This window comes from Pleurodeles waltl, chromosome 2_1 (assembly GCF_031143425.1).
Source record: "Pleurodeles waltl isolate 20211129_DDA chromosome 2_1, aPleWal1.hap1.20221129, whole genome shotgun sequence".
Lineage (NCBI taxonomy): Eukaryota > Metazoa > Chordata > Amphibia > Caudata > Salamandridae > Pleurodeles > Pleurodeles waltl.
The window spans coordinates 579,279,304-579,306,646 of NC_090438.1; the positions used below are offsets into that span (position 1 = coordinate 579,279,304).

The 27,343-nt window shown below is 45.2% G+C and overlaps 2 protein-coding genes across 3 annotated transcripts in view; one reads left to right on the forward strand and one right to left on the reverse strand.

Annotated features, from left to right (window-relative positions):
• Positions 1-11,040: 11,040 nt before the first annotated feature.
• The window catches only part of AVL9 (AVL9 cell migration associated), a 384,424-nt gene continuing 368,121 nt past the window's right edge, over positions 11,041-27,343 (forward strand). Inside the window, exon 1 of the mRNA XM_069215405.1 lies at positions 11,041-11,419. Within this exon, the coding sequence (XP_069071506.1) occupies positions 11,060-11,419 (360 nt within the window). The 5' untranslated portion in view covers positions 11,041-11,059. The remainder of the gene's footprint in view (positions 11,420-27,343) is intronic.
• LOC138266536 (uncharacterized) lies at positions 21,153-26,114 on the reverse strand. Of its 2 annotated transcripts, none has more exons than XR_011199538.1 (2): positions 25,064-26,114; positions 21,153-23,013 (listed from the first exon to the last, which is right to left on the reverse strand). XR_011199538.1 is itself a non-coding variant. In XM_069215397.1 (2 exons), the coding sequence occupies exons 1-2, from the start codon at positions 24,655-24,657 to the stop codon at positions 22,902-22,904; spliced, it is 1,230 nt and encodes a 409-aa protein (XP_069071498.1). In that variant the 5' UTR covers positions 24,658-25,051; the 3' UTR covers positions 21,153-22,901. The 2 variants fall into 2 exon arrangements, 1 of the variants encoding a protein (XP_069071498.1); XM_069215397.1 differs by lacking the exon at positions 25,064-26,114 and adding an exon at positions 23,540-25,051.

Below are 27,343 nucleotides of genomic sequence, written 5' to 3' on the forward strand. Positions count from 1 at the left end.
TGACTCATCTTCTTGACTCTTCTCTCTTCTCTCTTGACTCTTCTCTCCTCTTCTTCTTTAATCTTCTTCTTCTTGACTCTTCTCCTCTTCTTCTTGACTCTTCTCCTCTTCTTCTTGACTCTTCTCTCTTGACTCTTCTCCCCTCTTCTTCTTGACTCTTCTCTCTTCTGTTCTTCCTGACTCCCCTTCCCCCTCTGTAATCCCCCTCCCCTATCTTTTCTCCCCTCCCCTCTACCTGACCCCCCCACCCTCCACTTTCCCGCCGCCACCTCCTGCTCGGCCCCGCACCCCTGCTCCCATTCGTCGCCCCCACTGACCCCTCCTCCCTCTTATGGCGGCCGCGCCGCTGGCACGCCTAAGGCGCGCCAAAGGCAAGCCCGTCTGCGCCTGTCCGCACCTGGACCGCGCCCAGCGCCACGACCCCTGGCCCCTAGCACTCCCAAACCCCTCAGCACCGCTACAACCCCAACACCCTCCACGCCCTCAACCCGGGGCGCTCCCGTACCTGCTTCCAAGCCAACCCTAAACGCACCCATGGACCCTTCGCATGCCTCTCCTGCAAACTCACCTTCCACCGCGTAACCACCCCTCCCGCCAGCCCACGCGCCAACAACCACCTCAAATGCATCCTGATCAACGCACGATCCGTCCACAAGCACGCCATTGAACTTTGGGACCTCCTGGACTCCACCGCACCGGACGTCGCCTTCATCACTGACCTGGATGAACGCCTCTTCGGCCCCCGACATCGCCATAGCCATCCCCAATGGCTACAAGATCTCCAGGAGAGACCGCACCAACCATGTCGGTGGAGGAATCGCCATCATCTTCAAGGACTCCATCAACGTCACCACCTCCACCGAAGACACCCCCCTCGCCGCCGAACACCTGCACTTCCAGATCCACACCGACCCCAGGACCACCCTCAGAGGAACTCTCATCTACAGACCCCCTGGACCACGCGCCCTCTTCAGCGACTCTATCACTGACTTCATCTCCCCGCATGCCCTTGCCTCGCCGGACTACATCCTCCTCGGTGACCTCAACTTCCACCTGGAACAGAACAACGACCCCAACACCACCGCCCTGCTCAACAACCTCGCCAACCTCGGTCTCAAGCAACTGGTGAACACCCCCACCCACATCGCCGGACACACGCTCGACCCCATCTTCTCCGCCAGCAACCACGTATCCTTCAGCCACTCCTCCGTAATACACTGGACCGACCACAGATGTGTCCACTTCACCTTCCGACGCGAGACTCGCCAACTCCGCACACAATCCATCCCACGCAGACATTGGAACAAAATCCCCACGGAACAGCTTCTCTCCACTCTCAGCGACAACCAACCCACCTTCTCCACCGACCCCAACGACGCAGCCCTCCGCCTCACGCATTGGATCACCAACTGCCCAGACAACCTCGCACCCCTCAGACGCCTCCCAAGACAGACCAACACCAGGAAACCTCTTTGGTTCACAGACACCCTCAAGGAATCTAAAAAAACTTGCCGCACCCTCGAGAAAGCCTGGCGCAAGGACCACACCGCAGAAAACATGTCTGCCCTGAAAAACGCCACCCGCGAACACCACCATCTGATCCGTGCCACCAAAAGAACTTCCTTCACAGACAGACTGGACAAGAACACTCACAACAGCAAAGAACTCTTCAACATTGTCAAAGAGCTCTCCAATCCCAACGCCAACGCTATCACGCCCTCACAAGACCTCTGCAACTCCCTCGCCACCTTCTTCCATCGTAAGATCACCGACCTACACGACAGCTTTGGACACCAGACCCAGCCAACCACCACAGAACCTACAACCCCAGCCATCACCCTCAACGCCTGGACTCACATCAGCACGGAAGAGACCAAAGCTACCATGAACTCCATCCACTCCGGTGCCCCCTCGGACCCCTTCCCACACTTCATCTTCAACAAAGCCGACGACATCATCGCCCCGCATCTCCAGACCATCATCAACAGCTCGTTTGCTTCTGCCACCTTCCCCGAGAGCTGGAAACACGCAGAAGTCAACGCCCTACTGAAGAAACCTACGGCAGACCCCAGCGACCTAAAGAACTTCCGCCCCATCTCGCTCCTCCCCTTCCCTGCCAAAGTCATAGAGAAGACCGTCAACAAGCAACTTACCAACTTCCTTGAAGACAACAACCTACTCAACCCCTCTCAGTCCGGATTCCGAGCCAATCACAGCACAGAAACCGCCCTCATCTCAGTCACAGACGACATCAGAACTCTGATGGACAACAGAGAAACAGTCGCCCTCATCCTCCTCGACCTCTCGGCTGCCTTCGACACCGTCTGCCACCGAACCCTAATATCCCGCCCCCGCTGCACCGGTATCCAAGGACAGGCCCTGGACTGGATCTCCTCCTTCCTCTCCAACCGCTCCCAAAGAGTCTACCTCCCACCGTTCCGCTCAGACCCCACCGAGATCATCTGCGGTGTCCCTCAAGGCTCCTCGCTCAGCCCGACTCTCTTCAATGTCTACATGAGCCCCCTGGCCGACATCGTACGCAAACACAACATCAACATCACCTCCTACTCCGACGACACTCAGCTGATACTTTCCCTCACCAAGGACCCCACCAGCGCCAAGACCAACCTGCAAGATGGAATGAAAGACGTCGCAGAATGGATGAAACTCAGCCGTCTGAAACTGAACTCAGACAAAACGGAAGTCCTCATCCTCGGAAACACCCCGTCCGCCTGGGACGACTCCTGGTGGCCCACTGCCCTTGGCACCGCAACAACCCCCTCAGACCACGCACGCAACCTCGGATTCATCCTGGACCCTCTTCTCACCATGACCAAACAAGTCAACGCCGTATCGTCCTCCTGCTTCCTCACACTCTGCATGCTCCGAAAGATCTTCCGTTGGATCCCCGCCAACACCAGAAAGACTGTGACCCACGCCCTCGTCACGTGCCGCCTGGACTACGGTAACACCCTATACGCAGGAACCACCGCTAAACTCCAGAAACGTCTGTAGCGAATACAAAACGCCTCCGCCCGCCTCGTCCTCGACAAACCCCGCATCAGCCACATCTCCGCCCACCTGAGACACCTGAACTGGCTTCCCGTCAACAAAAGGATCACCTTCCGGCTCCTCACGCACGCACACAAAGCCCTCCACAACAAGGGACCTGAATAGCTCAACCGTCGCCTCAGCTTCTACACGCCCACCCGTCAACTTCGCTCCGCCAACCTCGCACTCGCCGCCATCCCTCGCATCCGCCGCCCACGGCAGGTGGGAAATCCTTCTCCTACCTGGCGGCCAAGACATGGAATTCCCTCCCCACCAACCTCAGGACCACCCAGGACCACCTCGCATTCCGGAGGCAACTCAAGACCTGGCTCTTCGAGCAGCAGTAACCCCCTCCCCCTAGCGCCTTGAGACCCTCAAGGGTGAGTAGCGCGCTTTATAAATGTTTTTTGATTTGATTTGATTTGATCTTCACTTAAAGGCCCGAATACTCCTTCTCCAGGATTGGGCTGCAATGTCTTCATGGCCACACATGTCCTTATCAGCATTGGTAGCTGCCATGAGCTGCCTAATGGAAAGAACTGCAGGCATGCTTGACTTACAATGAAGTTGATGCACTCCTCAGCAGTTTTCGACATTTAACTGTGCTGCTGTATGGGTACTCATGAGAAGTAATTGACAGGATTTTGATTTTTGCCTGGCTTGTGCACAATGGTATAGTTGTACTTTTGTAGATGCAACCCCAGCTCTCGATGCGAGGCGACATTTTGCCTTTTGCATTGCCTAAAATGGTGAATAACACCTGGTGGTCAGTGAGGATTGTGAAATGTTTTCCATTCAGAAATACATGAAAATGTTTACAGGCCCACGCCATCACCAGACTCTCCTTTTCTGGTTGGGAATAGGCACATTCTGTGTCAGACCAACTTTGACTGGCATATGTCACAATGCATCTCCGAGCATTCTGGTGTCACTGTGTTTAGCAAGGACGGTTCCCAACCCCACAGGCTCGCATCAACAGTGATCCCAGTGTGTAATTTAGGATCAAGGTAAGCCAGATCAGTTGCATTTTCAATTCCATGTTTTATATTCTTGACACTATGGTCACATTCAGAGGACTATCAGAACTGGACATTTCATTTTGTCAAGTCTTGCAAAGGGGGAACTCACTGTGGCAAAGTCATGAATGTACCTCGAACAATAGCTGGCCAAGCCCAAGAAAGACCATACTATGGTGACATCTTGTGGAGGACTGGTGGCTGGTAGTACTCTTACTTTGTCCGAATCAGGAGTCATGTCTCCATCAGAAAATATATGTACAAAGAATTTGTGAAACTCACACTTTTCAGCATCTAACATGAGGCCTGCATAGGTAACTAATTGACACACTTGTTTGAGGGCTTTATCATGCTCCTTCTGTGTTGCACCAAATGGCAGTATATCATCACTGTGATTGAAGGTATGTGTCACAGGCTGAATAATCCTACATATAACACCTTGGAATATTTCTGTAACGGAGGACACTCAAAAGCTTAATCTTTTGTATCTAAATAATCCAACATGAGTAGAAAAAGTGGTAACGTGTTGGAAAGCACCCTCTTTTTGGCATGTTACCCCCAATTTCTGCCTGATGTCAGTGTTTTTTGACTGTGTCACTGGGATCCTGCTAGCCAGGACCCCGTCCTTATGGTGTATGGGGTTCCAGGGAATCCTTATGGGCTGCAGCATTTCTTTTGCCACCCATAAGGAGACCATACAAATACTTCTTCAGGACTGCCATTGAAACTTGTGTGAAATAGGGCATATACTATTTCACAGCCATCTTCACTGCATCAGGTCACTTATAAGTCACCTATATGTCTAACCTTCAGACCCTAAAGGCTAGGTGCATAGTACCTGTGTGTGAGGATACCCCTTCACTAGCAGAGGTGCCCCCACATTGTCCAGGCCCATTTTCCAGGACTTTGTGAGTGCGGGGATGCCATTATAAGTGTGCACTATATATAGGTCAACACCTATATATAGCTCCACAGTGGTAACACTGAATATGGCCATGTAAGGTGTCTGACAACTGGGAATTGTACCCCAATACTGATTCCAATATTGGTTGCACAATCCCATGCACTCTGGGGGCTCCACCATGGCCCCCTAATACTGCCATTCCAGCCTTCTAAGGTTTCCACTGCAGCCCCAGATGCTGCCACCTCGCAGACAGGCTTCTGCCCTCCTGGGGCTAGAGCAGCTCAATCCCAGGAAGGCAGAACAATGCATTTCCTTTAGGAGAGGGGTGTTACACCCTTTCCCTTTGGAAATAGGTGTTACAGGCATGGGAGGGGTATCCTCCCAGAGCCTCTGGAAATGCTTTGAAGGGCACAGATGGTGCCCTCCTTGCATAATCCAGTCTACACCAGTTCAGGGACCCTCAGTCCCTGCTCAGGTGCGAAACTGGACAAAGGAAAGGGGAGTGATCACTCCCCTGTCCATCACCACCCCAGGGGTGGTGCCCAGAGCTCCTCCAGAGTGTCCCTGGGTTCTGCCATCTTGTTTTCATGATGGTCAGGGAACTCTGGGAGCATCTGAGTGGCCAGTACCAGCAGTCTGAACATCCAGCTGTCCAAATTTGGTGGAGGTAAGAGATTGCCTCCCCACGCAAGACAGTACCCCTGTGCACCGCATGACTTGCAGTTGCCAAGGCTTGTGTGCGACCTTCCAAGAAGTTCATCTTGCACAGCACAGCTTAGGCCCCCAACACTCCATCCTGCGATGCACAGCTTCCTGAGTGGTTCTCCGGTGGCGTGGGATTCCTACGTGTTGTGCTGCGTGGGTCTCCATTTGCACCTCCTTTGTCCCTGTGCTGTGGGACTCCTGTGTGGCTCTCTGAGTTGCTGAGAGCTCCCTTTGTCTCTCCCACCTGGGTAGAGGCCACCAGGTCCTGGGCAGTGCCATTTTCCGCTAACTGTGAGTTTTGTGTGTGCCAAGGCTTGTTGGCAGAATCCATCAACACAAACCAGACTGCATTCATCCATCCGGCGTGGGACATCTTCTGCACCAACCAGGATCCCACATCTGTCTTCTTTGGTGCAATACGGACTTTGTCTTCTCACCGGTGGTTCTTCTTTTGCACCTTCACCCAGGTTAGCAGGGGCTCTTGTACTCCCTGGACTCTTTGGTGCTTCTTGGACTTGGTCCCCTTCTTCCACAGGTCTTCAGGTCCAGGAATCCAATGTGGGTGCCTTGCAGTCTCTTCTGGTTCTTGCAGTATCTTCTATCACAACTTCTAGTGTGCTTTAGGAAACATGCTGTGTTTTACTCCTGCTTTCCTGGACTCTGGGGTGGGGTACATTTACCTACCTTTGGTGTTTTCTTACATTCCCAGCGCCTCTCTACACAATACACTTGCCTTGGCGGGAAACCGACTTTCGCATTCCACTATTTTTGTATATGGTTTGTGTTCCCCCTAGGCCCATTGCAACCTGTTTTTCACTGTTTGCACTGTTTTCCTACCGTGTACTTACCTGTTTCTGGTTACTAGTGTATATATGGTGTAATTTACTTACCTCCTAAGAGAATATAGCTTCCAAAGTATTTTTGGCATTGTGTGACTAAAATAAAGTACCTTTATTTTTGTAACACTGAGTATTGTCTTTCGTGTGTGTAAGTACTGTGTGACTACAGTGGTGTTGCAAGAGCTTTGTATGTCTCCTAGTTCAGCCTTGGCTGCTCTGCCTACAGCTACCTCTAGACAGCCTGGCTTCTAGACACTGACTACATTTCACTAATAAGGGATAACTGGACCTGGTATAAGGTGTAAGTACCTTTGGTACCCACTACAAACAAGCCAGCCTCCTACATAACGTACCTGCAGTTCTCATCCCATTCAAGCTAATGGTAGCCCTTGTTCAAGTCAAGAATGGAAATAACTTTGGCTTCATTCAACTGCATGATCATATCCACAATGTGTGGACCAGGATGTTTCTCTCTCTCTCTCGATTGCTTTGTTGACTTGCCTCAACTCCACTCTCCTTTTTCAGCACTACCACGATGGGCAACACTCATGGTGTGGGACCCGTAGAGCGCTCAGTGATGTCATGTTTCAGTAAAGCTTCTAGATCCTTCTTGACTGCTCCTTGTAGGAGAAAGGCTTTCCTGCAGTGTCGCTGTTCAACAGGCTTGATGTCGTCTTTAATGTGAAGTTTCAGCTTTGTTGTTTTGAGACTCTCTAGACCATGAGACAGTGATGGGAACTGACTCACAATTTCAAGTTGTGTATTTAAGTTGTAATTGATGGATATCAGCCCCATGTCAACAGCAGTTGGAAAGCTAAGTAGGCGTGCACTAGATGGAATACACTGAAGAACGTAAATTGGGGCCTGCACAGATGTCTTTTATGCCACAGGGTCACAATGAATGATCCTTGACTCTGCAACAGTTTAGAAGCAGCCCATGTGTATACCTTCGTGCTTGACGCTTTGAGTCACCGTACAGGTGATAGACTGTGAAATTGTTCAACTGTCATGATGTTGATTGAAGCACTTCTATTGATTACAAAAGTTACCGGGCAGCCGTTGACTTTCAGTTTGATTTTGGGGCAATGTCCATATGGAGTTCTTTTGCTTTCTCAGCTCACTTGTTTTTGCCCTTCTTTTGTCTTTCAAGCATACGAAAAGGTCCACTTGTGCATGTCGTTCCTTTTTATTTATGATCATCGCACATTCACCCTCTTCACTGTCGCTCGATAGTGATGTCAAGGAACTCTTGCAGGATGAACCTGATGGTGATCGACTTCATTTGGATTCAACCTGTTGCAGTTCAGGTCATTTTTTTGTCTTTGTGGGTGTGGCGAGACTGCTTCTGGAACATTTTGGCATCCATCCTCCCATCCTGCCATGATGTACTTGTTCTTCTCTTTGCTTTGCAAACGGTTACAAAGTGGTTCTCCTTTACATGTCTCTACTCTCTTGTGAAAATAAAAATCCACATTGGAAACAGTTTTTTTTTCCCAAGGATGTCGACTTACAGGCATCTGCTTGGTGCTAGTGTCTATTCTTCATGACTAATGCCAATTCTCCTTTTGTTGTTCCTGCTTCCATGTCAGCGACTTGCCGATTGGCTCTTTCCTCAGCTTTAGCAGCCATTAATACTTTTTCTAAACTGAGTGTCTCTTGCAACATGCGTCTTTTGAGCGAGTCCAACAAATAACCACCAGTGACTCTGAGACACATGACTTCTTCACCACTAAATTCACAAAATTTGCATTGAGCACATCAAGTCTTTCAACAAACTCATCCGTCGGTTCACCAAATTGTTGTCTTGCTTGATTGAAAAAATAACTTTCATAGTCAATTTTTAGCATCAGCTTGAACTTGGCTCCTAATGCTTCTTTGATTTGATGGTAAGACATTGTCTCAGTCTGTAAGAGTTTCTTTATCACTTCCTTCACTCCTTCAGCAGCAAGAATCTTTAAGTATTTAATTGATGTCCTCAGCTTCTTCTGGAGCATCTATGAAATCATTGAAAGTCTTAATCTACATGGTCCATCTTGCACCAATATTCTGTTTTTTTGGTAGTATTGAATGGCGGGAGAGGTTTCAGGAAAGCAGCCGCCAAGTAATTCACCTTTCTTTGTTCTGGAGTTGAGAGTATGTGCTGTTCAGGCAGTGTTTGTTGTGCACCTGAATTCGTGCCTTTTGGAAGTACCGGCTCCGAACCTAAGGTTGGGTTGCCAGACCTGCCCAGTGGCTGTGCTGCACCGTCCTCACTTTTGACGGTGAGTGCATTTTCTGTTTCTTGCATGCTCTGGACTTTGCTTTTGTCTTTTTGTTACGTTCGAGTCATTTCTTCATGCTATTTCGGCAGCTTTCTCTTTTGGCCCACCTCGTGACTTTAATAACGTTTGGCTGTGTGTTCGAGCCACCTTGCTTGAGGAAAGATTCAGAAGGCAGTGGATGCTACTTGCTACTTTGCACATATCAGCCTCTCCAGCAGGTCTCAACCTGTGTGTCTGATGCTTTAGTTGTGACCCTTGACCTTACTGGTGAGTATATATTTATTTCTTGTACCTGGTTGCCTTCTAGCGTTATATCTGGTTGTTGCTGCCTGTGTTGTACCTGGTTGTCACAGTCTTTAGCATTTTCTTCGTATGACTGATGGCTCAGTGTTTTGGTACAGCACCCTCTTGATTTCTCAGGGTGGCCGACAAGTATTGGTGGGCTTTTCCTACAGTGCTCCCATGTCGGCCCTTCAACTTCTCCATGAGGCCTCGTACGGGCTGGAGTGGAGCTTACACTCCATAAACCCCAACTGCAGGCTTCTTCTTATCTGCTTGGGCGCATGTGGCACGCACAAGCAGTTTGCTATTTTTTGCAATCTCTCAGGGAGATCAATTCTGTTTCTTCAGGGCACGTATCCTCTACTCGTCACCAGTTGTCACATCCTCCCCAGCCAGGTAGCATACATAAGAACACACCACACATGGAGCTCATAGTTAACGTCTTTACTTATCAGTGTACCACATGTAACTAACTCTCAATATCCCAATAACTGATAGGACCACACCTTGGCACCTCCCAGATCAATTAAAAAATGTCCTTTATAAATCTGCCCCTAGTCACGGTATCTTAACGCGTACAGTTCTACGACACTACACCTAGCTAGACTGGGACCCTGCATATGCTTGGGTAAGACATGAACAACTTGGTAGGTTGCTGCCCTGACATTTTAAACCACGAGTCAGCCTGCCCCGTGGTACACTTGTGTCTTCACTTCTCCAGCTGAGCCCAGTACTTTTTCATACATCCCAGAGACCGTTGCTCATTCTAGCTTTTCCTGAAGGTGCATACTCCTGTCCTTCTAAAACTTTCTTCTAGACATCTTCCACTTTCGTTATTAATAGAGAACTATATTTCAGGGTAAAAAAGAGACAACGTGGTGAAAGTAGAGTCATTCTGCTTCATTTCAACTAAGACTGCAGCTCAGGGAGCCGTCCTCTCCCACTATTCTAAATGGCATTAAGGCAATCAGAGGCACAAACAAGCGCTCTCAGTGTGTTTCCAGGATCTAGGAAGACCCGCACTGCAGTTGAGAAGAGGTGACCGGACAGAGAGGAGCTATAGGGGATAGGGATGCAATAAAAAATCTGGGGTGAGGGAAAGGTGTGTCTCTACACACAACCTACAACTGAAAAGAATGGCAGGAAATGAGGGGAGGACGCCTCATAGGCAATAATAGGGTCTAAAAGGAAAAAAGAAAGCAAGGATCCACTTATCATCAGCAAATACACAAATGAGTCTGCAATTCCAAAAAAACTGGGTGCTCGATTTCCCTCGCGGAACTAATACCCAACTAAATCCCAGATTGATATAAACACAGACGATTCGTGAAGGGCATATGGAACAAAGAAGTGGGCACACTTTACTGTTCTCCTAAATACGAGTCTATTATCACCAAAGAGGGGTCTTAAGAATTCTAGAATGTATTTAAAAAACTGCTATTGTGCACACTTAACCTGCACCATTCAATTCAACGGTGCCAGAATGTAAGCTTGTATTTGTGGATCAATCCATCTATGCCAGACATAAATCCATATGAGAAAACGATTACATTTGTAATCTTTTATTAATTATGAGATGTAATTTTGAAATGCAAGACTTGTAGACAGTGAAAGGCATAACGCTGGATCTAAATACCTCTTAACGTAGCACTTGCAATTAAAATGTGATTGGGAATTGTTTCTCAAGCTACAAATCGATACTGAAATACATTTTACTGTCAAAGTATTCTGAAGTTTCTCAATATGGAAACATTTGTTTATTGACTACATCAAAACTAAGGTTTACTTTACAGAAGGATGTGGTGCACTCCCGCAACCTCGACGAGTGGCTCTAGTATAACTGACAGCTCGTGGAACACAAAGATGGTGGCTTCTGGCTTCTATTTATTTAGGGCAGTCCTCGAGGACTACTGTGTCAGTCCTGACGCTCGACGACGCACCCAGACGTCAGAAGGTTCTGAATGGAGAGCGGGAGGGGCGTGTCCAGAGAGCTTTCTCCCTATGATTATGAGTATATCGCGGCTTGAGAGTGCAGGAGTGCGCATGCGCTCCGGCTCACGCCGTGTGGATGCTTCTGGTTCGGATCTGACAGCTCAGCCTCAGACCCAGGTGCTCAGTTCCTCCTCCGTCTCCAGCGCCCCCTTTGTTGTCCGTTCCTGTACCCCCTCTCAGAGCGGTAGCCGAACGGCGGAGAGACCGCCTGAGGGGCCCGTGGGATTGGATCCGTGGGCAGCCCCAGCTTCACCTGCTATGGAGAGCCAGGAAGGTAGCAGTCGGGAAGAGCAACACCTCCAGGGCAAGGGCGGCCCCTCAGTGCTGCACATCGTGGTGGTGGGATTCCATCACAAGAAGGGCTGCCAGGTGAGCACCTGCCTTTAAGCACCGCCTCTTCTCTAAGCATTTTTACACCAAAACAACGAGATACGGGAACCACTCCTGCGACGTTTGAGGGGTTGGACCTCATTATTAGACAGAGGGGCACTTTCACGTGTCGGACTGTTTATGGTGCCAGGGAAAGGTTGCTCGAGAGTGAGGCTGGCTTCGAGGGTGTTAGAGTCATTCCTAGTGAGTGAGCACATCCACCTATTGCCTCATGTTGGTTAGCTCAGATTAAAATCCAGCTGCACGAGCGTCGGTTACAGGTTACACGGGCACTTGGTTTGTCTCTGCAGCCTCTAGCAGTTGTAATAATCGTGTGTGTCAAAAGGGCCCAACGCTCTGTCAAGACACGGGGGGGGCCTGTTCAAATTGTGTAATGTATGAAATGGAAGCGGTTGTGTTTGCGAACTAATAGTGTGTATACTTAAGAATAAGAGGTATATGAAACACATTCCAAAATATTCTTTATGAAGTGATGCACAGAGTTTTATATGCAGATGACTATAGTTTTCATTTCAGGTAGCTGTTTTCGTGTTTCTTACCTGATGTTCGTTCCTGTTTTCATGCCTAAAAATATGAGTATTTTTGTGAACGCGTCACCTCCCTGTTTTTTAGCGGGTTACCTTAAGCTGGTAGAGAAACTTAACATTCCCAGTTAGTGTCTGGCGGTATATTTTCCAACGCCGCTAGAGCTCCCGGTAGGAACAGATGTCCAGGCGACATGTGGACAGCTTCTTCCAGCGTGAGCTTTATGTTATGTATTTCGTATGATAAGTATTAGAGGCTGTTCGATGGCATTCAGTTGTTTTAGTTGGACGGCCCACTGCTTCAGCTTTGGACCTGATAACACAAGTTGTAGCTCGCAGGAAATAGGAAGGAACGAGGGCTCTCCATCAGGAGTACTCATTGCTTTTAACCAGGGCATTGTTTTTAGACAAACAACGGCGTGTGTTGTGGTCAGCGGCGTTTGAAGTATTAGAATGAGTATGAGGAAACGGGAACCGCTTGGTTATGGCTCGCACTTGATGTACTACAGTTGGCATTTGGTTTGGGTTAGTGTTTGATGTCCCCCAACTCGCTTTTGGTGTTGCTAGTGCAAACTGAATTTGGTGTTTGCCACTGTTTGACTTACCACTGCCTGCATTTGGCAAAGACTAGTACTCTATGGATTACAACTTCCATTTGGTGATGGCTAATGCTTGATGTGCCATAAACACCATAAACTGCACGTGGTGATGGCCATCACTTAATGTACAGCAAACACCATCTGCCAATGGGTAACCCTTGAAGCACCAGTGTCTTCATGTAGTAAGGGCTAACACTTCATATGTTAAAAGTTTAATCTATAGATGGCTGACGGTGATGTACTATAGCCTGCATTTGGTGATGGCCAACATTTGATGGTTCTGCATTTAGTGATCGCTAATATTTCATGTTCTTCAAAGGGACTCTTTCTTGTGCTACATGATGACCAACCTCTCCCCTGAGGTAGGTGAACAAACTTTAAAACCAAGGTTAGACTGGGAAAAAATAGCCCCAGGCATCAGAATTAAAGTGAGCCCAGCTAGAAAATCAAATATTTAAAAAAGTGCCCACATTGCAAATCGGGGTAGTTTTGAACTTGTAAAGACACGCTACATATGTTTTGTGCAGGGTATGGGAAACTGATTGCGTTTGTGCAAATAGTAGGAAAATCAACAGAATCAACGGATCCAACAGAGCATAAAACAAGCACACAAACTGCCAAAGAACTGTCCCACACATTGACCTGGCAGACCAGCCCTTCTACCAGTGCTAGATTTCCTTAAAGGTCCGTCCGACCATGCACAAACATACTAACTCTCCAAAGCTAGAATCAACACCAGAATTCCGTCCTTATATCACCACCTCAACCACTATGATATGGAATGCAGCTAACGTAAGTATTTGTTAACATCTTAACTAATTCCTTGTAATTTCAATAAGTTTGATGTTGCTTGTGGTAGTGACGTCCATGAATACTTCAACCATCTTTTGCACTGAAGTACTAATGTACGTTATGTGCATCTAAATATCTAACCATTCTCCAATTATCAAGCCAACCTGAAGTTTCATGCACATCTGTATCTATTCTTATATACTGTTGTAATTCCAGATATGTGCATCAAACCTAAGTAACAACCAGTGATTTAAATGGACAGGTACTGTCTGGTACTGAGCACCTGCACTACTTTAATTTGAAAGGGAAACTACCTGTTTGTCTCAGCCTGCTGCAATATATTTAATGGGAGACTACCAGCACTTCTCATGAGCAACAGGTACTCTAGAGAGTGAGTACCTGCGCTTCTATATTTACATTTAACACACTGGTATCAATGGAGTAGGATTCACAATGATAACCAAGAAGGAGTTCTGTTAACTGGTGGTGCATCATACGACCCGTAGGTCTTGAGTGCTTTTAAGGACAAAGTATTAAAGTGTTGACAAAAGGAAAAATATACAGTACATCACAGGGTGCATCAGGAACCCAACATTGGAACCAGCTCTTTTTTGGTTTATTAATGTCATTGGGAATGGATGGTAGGCAAGTTAACATAGGTAGGTGGTTGCTTCTGAGTGCTGACACGCATCACATTGGAAGGCTGACGATTAATAAGCGATTGTTGCTTTATGACAATGGGCAACTAGCTGAAATGAGGTATTGTTTACAGCTCACTGACTCAGGGAACAGGTGAATCAATTCACTTTTGTGAGGAATTTCCCAAAAACTCTTGGAAAGTAGTGTAGGAGATGGAAAGTTGCAGTGTACATACATATTTCATATTCTTGTGCACCGCCTGAGAAAATCTGCGAGTTTGTTGCTTCATTAAGATTAGGATCTCTTTAAGGAGAAGGTTGCAAAATCCACCTGGGGATGAGGTTCAGTCTATCTGGCATTGTAAAGAGATCGCATTATCATAATTGTTCCACAAATGGATCATGGTGCAAAATTTGTAAACTCTGTCCCCATTAAAATGTATCCTCCCTGGTTACTGAACATCCCGTCCCTGCTTTAGATTCTTTTGCCATCCTAGCCCCGTTATTTATGTGTGACTGGCTGATTGACTGACTAGAAATCTAAGCCAGTAGAAGCACATAAGTTAGGCGATGCAAGCCTCTAGGCACACGTAGGACTAGAAGAACCTAACCACTAAAAAAAACCAGGTCAGAAGTGCAAAGCAACTTGAAGCGCTTGTGATCGGGAGATCCCCGCTTGCATGGGGGAGGGGAGCCACTGCACTAGAAATGCAAGGGACTAGGGGGTCCTATACTAGGAACGTATAGAAATATAGGAGCCAAGCCTTCGGAAGAACCTGGGACTATGAGAACTAAGCCACTATCCTTTGTAAGGCGATAAAAAGTTGGTATTTTTTTTTTATAAAGAAAACCTTTATGATATGAGTCCTGCGGCTTAGGCGAATGCTCCTCCATTGTAAACAAATGTGTTTGCACTTCCTTAAATCCCGGTGCAGGATTGGGCTGCCGTTGACAGGTGGCGCTCCAGAGGCTGGACCCTCTACTGAAAATAACATCCATGTTATTATGGGTTGTGGGCTACTCTCTTGTGAACTACGTATGTGCAACGTTTGTGGAGGTTCGGTGAGGCGTTTAAGGACCATAGGCCTGGTGTGATGAGTGAAAGCAGAAAGGGTAGTGTTCATAACTGTAAATCATACATGGTGAGAGAGTTATAACAATTACATACATCTGCAATGGTTAATTTACACTGCCTAATATATTTAATGCATCGTATACTATAATAGACGTAGATTGATCTATCGATAAGCTACATCCATTGCACTCGGTTAAATATGTACCACACACATTTAGATGGTTTTTGAAGATGAATAACTCAAAGCGGGAGCTCAGCAATCTTGGCACGTTTTCGGGATTTAATAAATATTTTTTTACCAACGCCATGTGTAGGCCAAACATGAGACAAGAAAATAATACACCTTTTCTGAAAGCAGTCGGTTATGAGGTCCTACTGAAGATGATAGGAAGGAGATTGTGCTCAGAGGATCTATATGTAATGATGGGAAACACACTTTCAGGAGGCGCTAAAGTGGTCTATCGATTTCTACATTAAACGTGGTACACGCAGCCTGGAGGTAGTGCTCTGGTCAAACGCAATCTTTCGTATACCAACAGTGAAAACAAAAACCTTTTTTTGGGTAGTTTGCACTTAGCTAGACTCGTTAACGTCGTTTCATGTAGGTGACTAACTGCCAGTCGAAGGAATGATTCTGTGTTGTAAGCAGCTTAACCTTTATCCGACTTTGCAGGTGAACAGTTGTACGCAGAGTTGTCAGGCTGGGCACCGGCACTTTAGAGGCACTCGATTTTGTGCATGCTTCACCCTTTGATCAAGAGAAACATCGGCTGATCTCGTGGGCTCTGTAATTAAGCTGTACCTGTATGTAGGTTTACTTTCTGCATGTATGCGTAGGGTACAGTAACACATGCTTCTGGAGCCGATGAACAGTGTATATGCAGCCCGGAAACAAAGCATAGATAGAACCGTTCCGTGGCGGCCTGATGGCTTGTCAGTCATGTTTTTGTGCTTGCCGATAGTGTGAGTTAAGAGGGATCTGTAGGGTGGCTCGATTTTATAGCCAAAACCGGGACATTTCGCAAAAATAGGACTACAATTTTTACTTCAACCAAGCCACATAATGACCGCACTCATCAGCAGAGAGTTAGAGAAGAGTCACAAAAAACATAAATAACATTCATTTTTTAAAGCAAGGATTATTCCTGTTAATTAAGTTGTTTTCTTACAGCAGTTGCTAACTATCCTTGCTTTGGAAAACATAAAAACGCACATCCCTCTGTTTTCAGTCAGCTCTCTCTAAAGACCCGGACATGAGCTACATTTCCCAAAGTCTGCAGGACAGTTGATTTAAAAAAAAAAAAGGACTGTCCCGGCAAATCCGGGACGCCTGGCCCACTAGAGTCCGAGAAGTTCCACCAATGGGGCGCGTCTTGCCAAAACCTCACCTGGGCTCTTCGTGAATTTGTGAGGACATTCGACAAAGCAATGTTAATTACTGAGTGATGAAGGAACCTCATCTCTTTGGAGCAAAGGATGTTTTATGGTGAGTTCACTGTCAGATCCCCACCAGAAATGTTGGGTGGGGTAGGCCTTAATGTTGGTATTGTAGGGCTCTGTCTAGTTTTAGTGGAATTGTTTCTAATGTTCAGAGCCCTCCGTTTGGTACGGTTCTTCCTTCACCCCATGGACTTGCATCCACTTTACCTGAAAACTGAAAACAAACTCACTGACAAGTCTGTCTCTAAACTCTAAGTAGCACAAAGGCCCATTTCCCAAAACCGTTTTAGATGTACAAGTTTGAGTAATGTAATTAATAAGTGCTAATTCTTGCGGACCGCAAAGGTGAAACGTCTGACTCTGTGTTCTGCATGTGTAGATGCAATCTACCACGTGGGAACCAGTGAGGGATATGCAGAAGTATCCTCGTTGTAATTTCAATTTTTAGAAGTTGTTTCCTAGCGGCTGTCTTAAGAATGGTCAGGAAGATTTCACGCCAATAAGTTCAACATCACACAGTCGAAAAAATGTTGGTATTCATAAACAGTTCTTATCTTCACTTTTAAAAGTGCACCTGAATGACCAGTAGATAAATGTTTCATAAAGTGTAGGGAATTGCATGGAAAACACAATTTTATTTACAAGGGGCATTTCTAAAAGAAAGACGTCGCAAAAAAATGTTTTATCATACACAAATAGGATTTGCAAAGAAAGTTTTTCATTTTTCTGATATGTGTAAACTCCAAAAACTTACTTGGAAATCCGTCCTCTGCCCGCAGCTTTGTTGCTTGGCTATGCATACGTAAATCACTGCTTATTTGCAGATCGTGCTCCAAAACTCTAGTCATTCATTTGAAATAAACACATTCTTTTTAAATAGTGGCAAACCTTTTCTGGCGGCTAAATTCTGTATAATACCCTCATGGAAAGATATGAGACCCTCTGGAGTATTGACTTCCTCAAACATACATAAGTGCTTGTGGTTCTCCTATCACCTGATTTTTAGGTACCAATCCATGCTCATACCCTGTGTAAAAGTAACTAGTTGTATAGCTTAATATCTTATTTCTGCCATTACTGATTTTGCCATGTCATGCACCATAGTCTTATGACACCACAACATTAACATTCTTTCAGATGCGTGTTTATCCTTCAATATGGTCGTTTGCTGCTGCATTAACTCTACTCCCCTTACCCCTTCTCCATGCATTAGGTGAGATGATATGGGGTATTAATTCATGTGGAAAAATCTTCCTACTTCCTGGAGTTTTCAGGGGTTATGATGCAGTGTGGGCTGCTAAGATTCCCTGTGAATTACTTCATCAACTGGCAGACCACTGCTGAACCATGCAGCGTTTCTTCCTGATCTGGTATCACTGACTGGGCCATTGTCCCTAATGCCCTGCAGTCTTCAAGGTGTCTCTACTCCCTTGATGGACCATCGCTCTAGCCACATATGGTTCCGATGTTTCAGATTGTGTTTCTTCTTCCATCCATGAGCTGCTCTCCATCAGAAGCAGGAACACAGCTGGTTCTTACCTTCCAGGGGCTCAGGTCCATGGGCGTAGGAAGTGTGGGGGACGCGGGGGATGTATCCCCCCCCCAGATTTTGTAGGGTGGGGGACACGGGGACGAAGGTGGGGGGGACCAGGGGACAAAATAATTTCCCCTTTTACATCTATTATTCAGAGGGCCATTAGCGCATAAAAGCGCTACTTATAATAGCCCTGTACCGACCATCCTCCAATCTAACAGAATGAAGGTGAGTCAGAAGGCCCCCTGTGCCCTCTGTTCTTTTGTTTGTCCTGTTCACAGCTGTGGGCATTAAGGGTGCTCATAAGAACAAAGGGCACGAGGAGGAGAAAAGAGTTTTGGATGATTACTGTCTGCATCACCTGCCGCCTTGAAGAGCAGCACTGCAGGAGGCCTTCAAGAGGAGCGGCAAGACAATGACGAAGATCTAAAGAGGATACAGAGTCCCACTCAGCCTGATGCCTGCAGACTAGAAAGGAGACTCTGTGAAACACAATATTTGTATTTGCATAAGATCACACCAGTTGGTGAAACAGTGAAGTTGAGATTGGGCCCAGATTTTACCTTTTCACACAACAATTTAGCTATTAGAAGGGTATATTTTTCTAACATTTATGTTTAATGTTTTGTTTTATAGGTAATGAAGGGCTTTATTTTAGCGTGGCTAACAGGGAGAAGCCATATTTCATTTTGGGCCGTTATGCCTAGCGTTATTATTTATGTTGTTGTTATCGTTACATACTTCAGCATATTGAAGTGTATTATCTTTTCTCTATCTTTTCTTCACTGTACTCTGAAACAATCTACCCTATGCCACTGCGCCCTACACCACTTTTCTCCACTCTGTGCTACTCTACACCACTGCAATCTATGCTGTACTACTCTACTCTACACCACTCTACTCTGCAGCACTCTACACTACCCCACTGCAATCTATGCTATTCTACTCTAACCATTGTACACTACATCCCTGCACTCTTCACTACTTTACTCAAAACCAATGCACTCTATGCCACTGCACTCTATGCCAATCTACTCTGCACCACAGCACTCTATTCCACTGCTTTCAATGCCACTGTACTGTGCGGCATAGCACTCTAGGCGACTGCACTCTGCCACTCTACAATACACCACTGTACTCTGCGACCCTCTAATCTGCAACTATGCACTCTGCCACTGAACTCCACGCCACTCTACTCTGCACCACTGCATTCAATGCCACTGTACTCTGTCCCACTGAACTCTTTTATGCACCACTGCACTCTAATCTACTCTACACCACTCCACTGTAGGCACTTCACTCTACTTTGAAATCATCTCCTCTATGCCACTGCAATCTACGCAACTCCACTCTATGCTATGCCAGTCTAATCTACCCTGCACCACTCCAATGTATCGTGCGCCACTCCAATCTGCTCTGCACCGCTCTATGCTACTGCACTCTACATCACCATGCTCCACTCTGCAACAATCTACTCTTCACCACTATACTGTACTCTGCAGCAATCTACTCTATGCCACAGCACTCTATGCAACTCTATTCTACTCTGCACCACTGTACTCTAAGCCACTCTTCTCTACTCTGCATCACTCTACATCACTGCACTCTACACCAATGCATTCTATGCCACTCTACTCTACACACTACCCTTTATGACACTCTACTCTGCAACACTGCACTCTGCCACTGAACTATACTCCTCTCTACTCTGTACCACAGCACTCTACTCTGCACCGCTCAATTATATGCCACTCTACTGCACTCTACACCAATGTACTATATGCCACTACACTCTATGCCACTCTACTCTGCATTACTGCACTCCACCACTGCACTCTACACCAGTCAACTCTACCTTGCACCACTCCACTCTACCATGTACCGCATCACTCTATGACACAGCACTCTGAACCACTGCAATCTATGCTGTGCCACTCCACTCTGCTCCCCTCTACTCTTCACCACTCTACGCTACTGCACTGTACGCTAAACGAGTGCAGTCTTCGTCAATGCACTCTACACCCCTTTTCTCAAAACCAACGCACTCTATACCACCACACTCTACACCAATCTTCTTTGCACCACTGTACTCTATGCCACCTCACTCTAGACCACCCAGCTCCACTCTGACACTTCACTCTGACATTACACTCCATTATACTAGACTCTGACACTCTATTCCATTAAATTCTAACACTTTCTCCACTCTGTAACTCCCTACACAACTCCCTATACGCCACTCCATTCCACTTTACTCCACTCTATGCCACACCACACCACTCTATGCCACTTCACACCACTCTATGCCACTTCAATCTACAATACTCTACTCAACGCCACTGCACAACCCTCTATGCCACTCCATTATACAACAATGTACTGTGCTCAACAACACTCTACCCAACTTTCTCTATGCTAGTTCACGTTACTTTACTTCACTCAACTCCAGTTCACTCTTATTTATGCCTTTCCACTCTATGACACTCTGCCACTCCACTCTCTGACACTCTATTACACTGTGACACTACTCCACTCTACTACTACTTTATGGCATTGGCGCTTGATTGGAGATTCAGATCTCCATTGATTGCCTTGTCACTCATATGAGACGCAAGTCAGATTTATTTTCACCGTTTTGGTTACAAGCACTCTGTAACCCTTTTAACTCAAGCTTAACGAAAGCTTAGGATGATCCTGATACTTGTCTAGGGGATTGAAATATCGTCGGCCAAAGTACCTTGACTTGAATTTGTGATATTGTACATAAGTTGGCATAAGCATAGGTACTATGAGCTAATGACTTCTTGATTCACTATTTGAGTCATTCATGTAAAAGTGGGTGTATAAAAGCTTGTAAATCATTATTGTGGATGCTAACCTTGTAGGAAAGTAGCCTCTTTCTAGCTTGGTTACCCCCACATTTGGCCTGTTTGCCAGTGTGTTTGAGTGTGTCTAGTGGGATTCTACTAATCAGGACCCCAGTAGTTATGCTCTCTCCCTTAAATTATGGTTGTTGCATACTGGTAACCCAGTATTTCACCCAAGATTGGCATACTGATGCCCCCTTATAAGTCCCTAGTATATGGTACTTAGGTACTGTAGTGCTTTCCTCTTATTTAGTTTCTAAGCACTAACATAACACACTAGAAATGCACTTGTGAGGTCAAAGAAGACTTTTATTGTTATTTTATTCTTCCCCAACCACAATGTTTATGAATGAATGACGAATTAGTAGCTTTCAAGTCCGCGTTAATCAAACAAAATATATCAGTTTGCAATATACACAGCAGGTTATATTTATAAGATATTGAATGCAAAGCAAAACAAATACTTCACCGTGTAGGAACTATTTACAGCTACATCTTTCTAAGGTCTGCAAGCTGAGACCCCTGTCAGCCGCGAGAAAGAGTGTCATCTACCCACACGGGATGCTGGCAACTGGCGCCAAGCTCCAGCACGAGGTCCGGCAGATTCGAATCTGACTCTCTGCAGCCTGTTACATTCGTTACAAAGGTGTGCCCCCTCCTCTCAGACCTGGGAAACTGAGCAAGCCTTTTGGAGACTGGCCAGGTCTCCAAGACTACTCCTGTTCCCAAGCTCAAGGGAAGAGAAACGACGCCCATGTACTCTCTCTTATCAGGTCTAGTCTACTGTGAGAGCAAAACATCTTGGTTCTCTGGTGCAAAAACACAGCTTGGAAAAATACAGAACTATTCTCAACTGCAATGTCTAACTCCACGTTAAAGGCAATGGGCAGCTAACCTAAATATCAAATGCAATGTCATGTTAAAGGCAATAGGCAGCTAACCTAAATATCAAATGCAATGTCTAGTGTCATGTCAAAGCCAATAGGCATCTAAGCTGAATACAAAATGCAATGTCTTATATCATGTCAAAGCCCATAGGCAGCTGAGCTGAATACAAAATGCAATGTATAATATCATGTCAAAGCCAAAAGGCAGCGGAGCTGAATACAAAGTGTAATGTATAATATCATGTCAAAGCCAATAGGCAGCGGAGCTGAATATCATGTCAAAGCCAATAGGCAATTAAGCTGAATACAAAGTGTAATATATGATATCATGTCAAAGCCAATAGGCAGAATATCTAATAGCATGTCAAAGTCAATAGGCAGCTAAATTGAATACATCATGTCAAAGTCAATAGGCATGCAATGTCAAAGCCAATAGGCGGCTAGACTGGATACAGCATGTCAAAGCCAATAGGCAGAATACAGAATGTAATGACTAATGCAATGTCAAAGCCCATAGGCGGCTAAACTGAATACAGAAAGTAATGGCTAATGCCATGTCAAAGCCAATAGGCGGCTCAACTGAACAAAACATACCATGTGCTACTGGTGAACATTGAGCAACTAATATGCGCAGTGGTGAAACACAAAGTCATTGGTCAAAACAAAACTCCATCAAATAGCAGGACATTCCGCCCTTTGACCAATGAATTTTTGTTTCACATATCTCATATTTCAAACAAACAAAAAAAAAACATTATCAGCAAATCAAATTTCAATGATCAAAGCAATCCCTGTAAAGCAATAGAAGTGAATTAACACATTGATTTCATAACCTTTCACATCAGATACATCTACATAGAAAAGACTGGGCAATTTTTTTTTTTTTTTTTTTTCTCTGATTGAGTCTCTAATTCAACAGTGTTAGCAATTTGATGTGGCATGAGTTCTGCTCATGTAAAGGTGCACGGTCCACCTGAAAGGTTTTCTGGAAGGTAAGCAAAAGTCAGAGTTCCATACGAGAGGGGAAAAAAAAAAAACACAGCAAACAAGTTGAACTTGAACTGAAGGCGCAGTTTGCGCAAAATGGATCCATGGTGCTGGCACTTTACTCAGCCAGGTTCAGGTTGGGGATTCGGTCCCTTCCCCGACCCCACACGCACACACCGGAAGGGGGACCACGCAGCACACTCAGGGACAGTGGCGAAACGTGGTAGGATCTGCAAAAGAAACAAGTATGACTTTTCTTGCAAATAACATTTTTCATTTAAACTGCACCCTTCCTCTTTCTTTCCCTGTTTTATAATCAGAAGGACGTTTTTGAGGCCCTTTGTTATATTTTCTGCAGGTTCTGGAGGGTCACTTGGGGCTTCAGCCCACACATCAGTACTGAGGTTTTTATCTGCTGCGCCACAGCTTCCCTTTTCTTGCACTGTCAGAAGGGCTGGGGCAGACTCCTTCTTTACCAAACCTCCATTCACTGCACTTTTGTCAATTTGGGCTATTCTGTCTCCAATTTGTATGAATGAATCAGATTCTTTTCTAGGTATCAGCATAATTTCGATTTTTCCTTGGTAATTTGCAGCAATCACTCTCCCTAAAACCTGATCAATTTGCCATTTCTGTTCTGGTAACTTTCCTCTCCCCAACTGCTCTGTGACTGCTTGCATGACAGATTGCTTTTGTGCGTGCTGCACAGTTTTTATCAAATCTAGGGGAATGTGCATCTCTCTCATCTCTGCCCACCTGTAAGTGGCCTTTTCACATTTCTGGGGCACCCACATAGCCATCCCCACTAAGGCAGAATTCTGGGTGAACACTTCTCTCTCTGCATTTTTCTCATTAACATCTGCAAGGTAATTGAACCAGTTAGGTGCTAAAACATTATCAAAGAACCAAAAATCAGCATAAAAATGACACATCTCACGTAGCTCTTGCTTTAAAATCTGACACACATTATACAACGCTGTTTCTTCTACTGTGCCAGAAAGCAACATTTCAGTCAATGAATCATTAGTAAAACAAACATGCTTTTTATCTTCAGTAGACACGAATTCAAATGGTGCACACAATTTCATTGATAATTCTTTTATCTGTGGTACTCTACCCCTGTCTTGCAAGTACCAGATCCATTGTATGATTCTAGCTAGGGGCACTATTTTCTTTCCTTGTTCTTGATTTAAATGTACATAAGTATTTCCTTCTTGCACTGCGCAGAAACCTAAAGTCTGCATTATTTCATTTGCCAAATCACAAGCGCGCAGCTGCATATTATTTTTCACAGTGACCATGTACAAAAGTGTTAGGATTTCTCTCAAATGAGGGCTATTCTTTTTCCAAAAATCAAACAAGCTAATGAAACTCGGGGTGTCTTGCTCTAAAATCCTTCGTTTTACTTGTGCATTTTGCAACAGTAACTCGTCGTCCGTGTTATCAGTTAAGGAATGCACTTTGGCTGCCAAAAACCCTGGCTCACACGGAAACTCAGTGCAGCTCGGAGCTGTCTTAACCCCCTCATTACTGGAATGGGACAAGAAAGATTCTTCATTTTTATAACTTTCAGCATTATTTTGAATTATCGTATCCTGGCTAATTTGCTCACGTAAATTCCTATTTTCATGTTCCAACTTCCTACATTTCTCCTGCATTTCTCTGTAAGCAGATAAAGGTATCCAGACCTTTCTGTCATCATTACTTCCAAAACACACGTTTTCTACATATATACAACAGGAATTATTTCTCAAAACATTATCAGGCCTTTTAGCTACACATGCATTTTCTTCTGTAATTCCCCAAACAGAAAACAATTCACAGTTTTTCTTAGCACCATCAGGCAGTTCATCAACACATGTATTCTCAGACATGGTCTGCCGTGCTACTGTGATTCTCCAAACAGAAAACAATTTCTGTAATTCTCCAAACAACAAAAAAACAATTACACTTTTAAAGTGTGCACTTAGAAATCTACTAACTCGTCAAACCCCTTCTTAATCACCTCTTACTGACCGACCCCACGACTCCAGGTACCAATTGTAGTGCTTTCCTCTTATTTAGTTTCTAAGCACTAACATAACACACTAGAAATGCACTTGTGAGGTCAAAGAAGACTTTTATTGTTATTTTATTCTTCCCCAACCACAATGTTTATGAATGAATGACGAATTAGTAGCTTTCAAGTCCGCGTTAATCAAACAAAATATATCAGTTTGCAATATACACAGCAGGTTATATTTATAAGATATTGAATGCAAAGCAAAACAAATACTTCACCGTGTAGGAACTATTTACAGCTACATCTTTCTAAGGTCTGCAAGCTGAGACCCCTGTCAGCCGCGAGAAAGAGTGTCATCTACCCACACGGGATGCTGGCAACTGGCGCCAAGCTCCAGCACGAGGTCCGGCAGATTCGAATCTGACTCTCTGCAGCCTGTTACATTCGTTACAAAGGTGTGCCCCCTCCTCTCAGACCTGGGAAACTGAGCAAGCCTTTTGGAGACTGGCCAGGTCTCCAAGACTACTCCTGTTCCCAAGCTCAAGGGAAGAGAAACGACGCCCATGTACTCTCTCTTATCAGGTCTAGTCTACTGTGAGAGCAAAACATCTTGGTTCTCTGGTGCAAAAACACAGCTTGGAAAAATACAGAACTATTCTCAACTGCAATGTCTAACTCCACGTTAAAGGCAATGGGCAGCTAACCTAAATATCAAATGCAATGTCATGTTAAAGGCAATAGGCAGCTAACCTAAATATCAAATGCAATGTCTAGTGTCATGTCAAAGCCAATAGGCATCTAAGCTGAATACAAAATGCAATGTCTTATATCATGTCAAAGCCCATAGGCAGCTGAGCTGAATACAAAATGCAATGTATAATATCATGTCAAAGCCAAAAGGCAGCGGAGCTGAATACAAAGTGTAATGTATAATATCATGTCAAAGCCAATAGGCAGCGGAGCTGAATATCATGTCAAAGCCAATAGGCAATTAAGCTGAATACAAAGTGTAATATATGATATCATGTCAAAGCCAATAGGCAGAATATCTAATAGCATGTCAAAGTCAATAGGCAGCTAAATTGAATACATCATGTCAAAGTCAATAGGCATGCAATGTCAAAGCCAATAGGCGGCTAGACTGGATACAGCATGTCAAAGCCAATAGGCAGAATACAGAATGTAATGACTAATGCAATGTCAAAGCCCATAGGCGGCTAAACTGAATACAGAAAGTAATGGCTAATGCCATGTCAAAGCCAATAGGCGGCTCAACTGAACAAAACATACCATGTGCTACTGGTGAACATTGAGCAACTAATATGCGCAGTGGTGAAACACAAAGTCATTGGTCAAAACAAAACTCCATCAAATAGCAGGACAGGTACCCAGGGCATTGGGGTTCCAGGAGATCCCTATGGGCTGCAGCATTTCTTTTGCCACCCATTGGGAGCCCATTCAAAGGCTTCTGCAGAACTGCCATTGCAGCCTGCGTGAAAAGGTGCATGCACCCTTTCACTGCCAGTTACACTGCACCAGGTCACTTATAAGTCACCCCTATAGCAGGCCCTCCAGCCCTGAGGGCAGGGTGCAGAGTACCTGTGTGTGAGGGCACCCCTGCACTAGCAGAGGTGCCCCCACGAACTCCAGGACCATTTTCACTAATAAGGAATAAATGGACGTGGTATAAGGTGTAAGTACCACAACAAACCAGGCCAGCCTCCTCCAAACCACTGTACTATATAGGTTACTTTTAAAAATGTTCTTGTAATTGGTGACATTGGGTCATCCAGATAACTTGTGTAATGCCCGAATACTAGTCTTTCTCGATTTCCCCTGTTGATGTTTTCCCACTACATTTGATCTTTTATATTTTGATTGAATAAATGTATAAAACATTCCATTTGCATACTACTTTAATATCATTGTTTATGGGAGTGGTGTTGCATTTTATTCAAGGGACCACTGTTCCTTTAAAGTTAGTTTACTGCTCCATTCTAGGGCACTCTACCTACTCCATGATACTATGCCACACCAGTCGATGACACATCATTCTCCTTTATGCCATTAACTTTGAGCCATGCTGAATAGTAGTCTCACTAGTGTACAGTATAGCTAAAACACATTGGCAAAGGCAATAGAACTTGCATAGGCGAGACCTATTGGCTATGCCAATGCTTGTTTATAAGTTATGAACTTTAAGGTGACTTGCAATATCCTTATGTACACAGGGGGTATTTTACCCCATATAATACATGGTCACACCACCAACTTTCCCACAAACCACTTAAAACCCTAGTGCCTAGCTTCTGTCATTCTAAGCTATTAAAGTACAGCAGAAGAAAGAAAAGCAACATTCCATCTTTTGCTTTAAACAGCTGCATTAATTATGCTCTGTGACCTGATCTGCCTTTTACCTTGGCTGCTAGCTCTGGCAGAAGAGATTGTAATGTCAGAATTCGACTGTAATAACCCGATCATAGTCATTTTCTGATGTCTTTTCTTTATAATCAGTGAATGTCTTTTCTTTACACGCAGTGACTTGGTGCATCACAAAC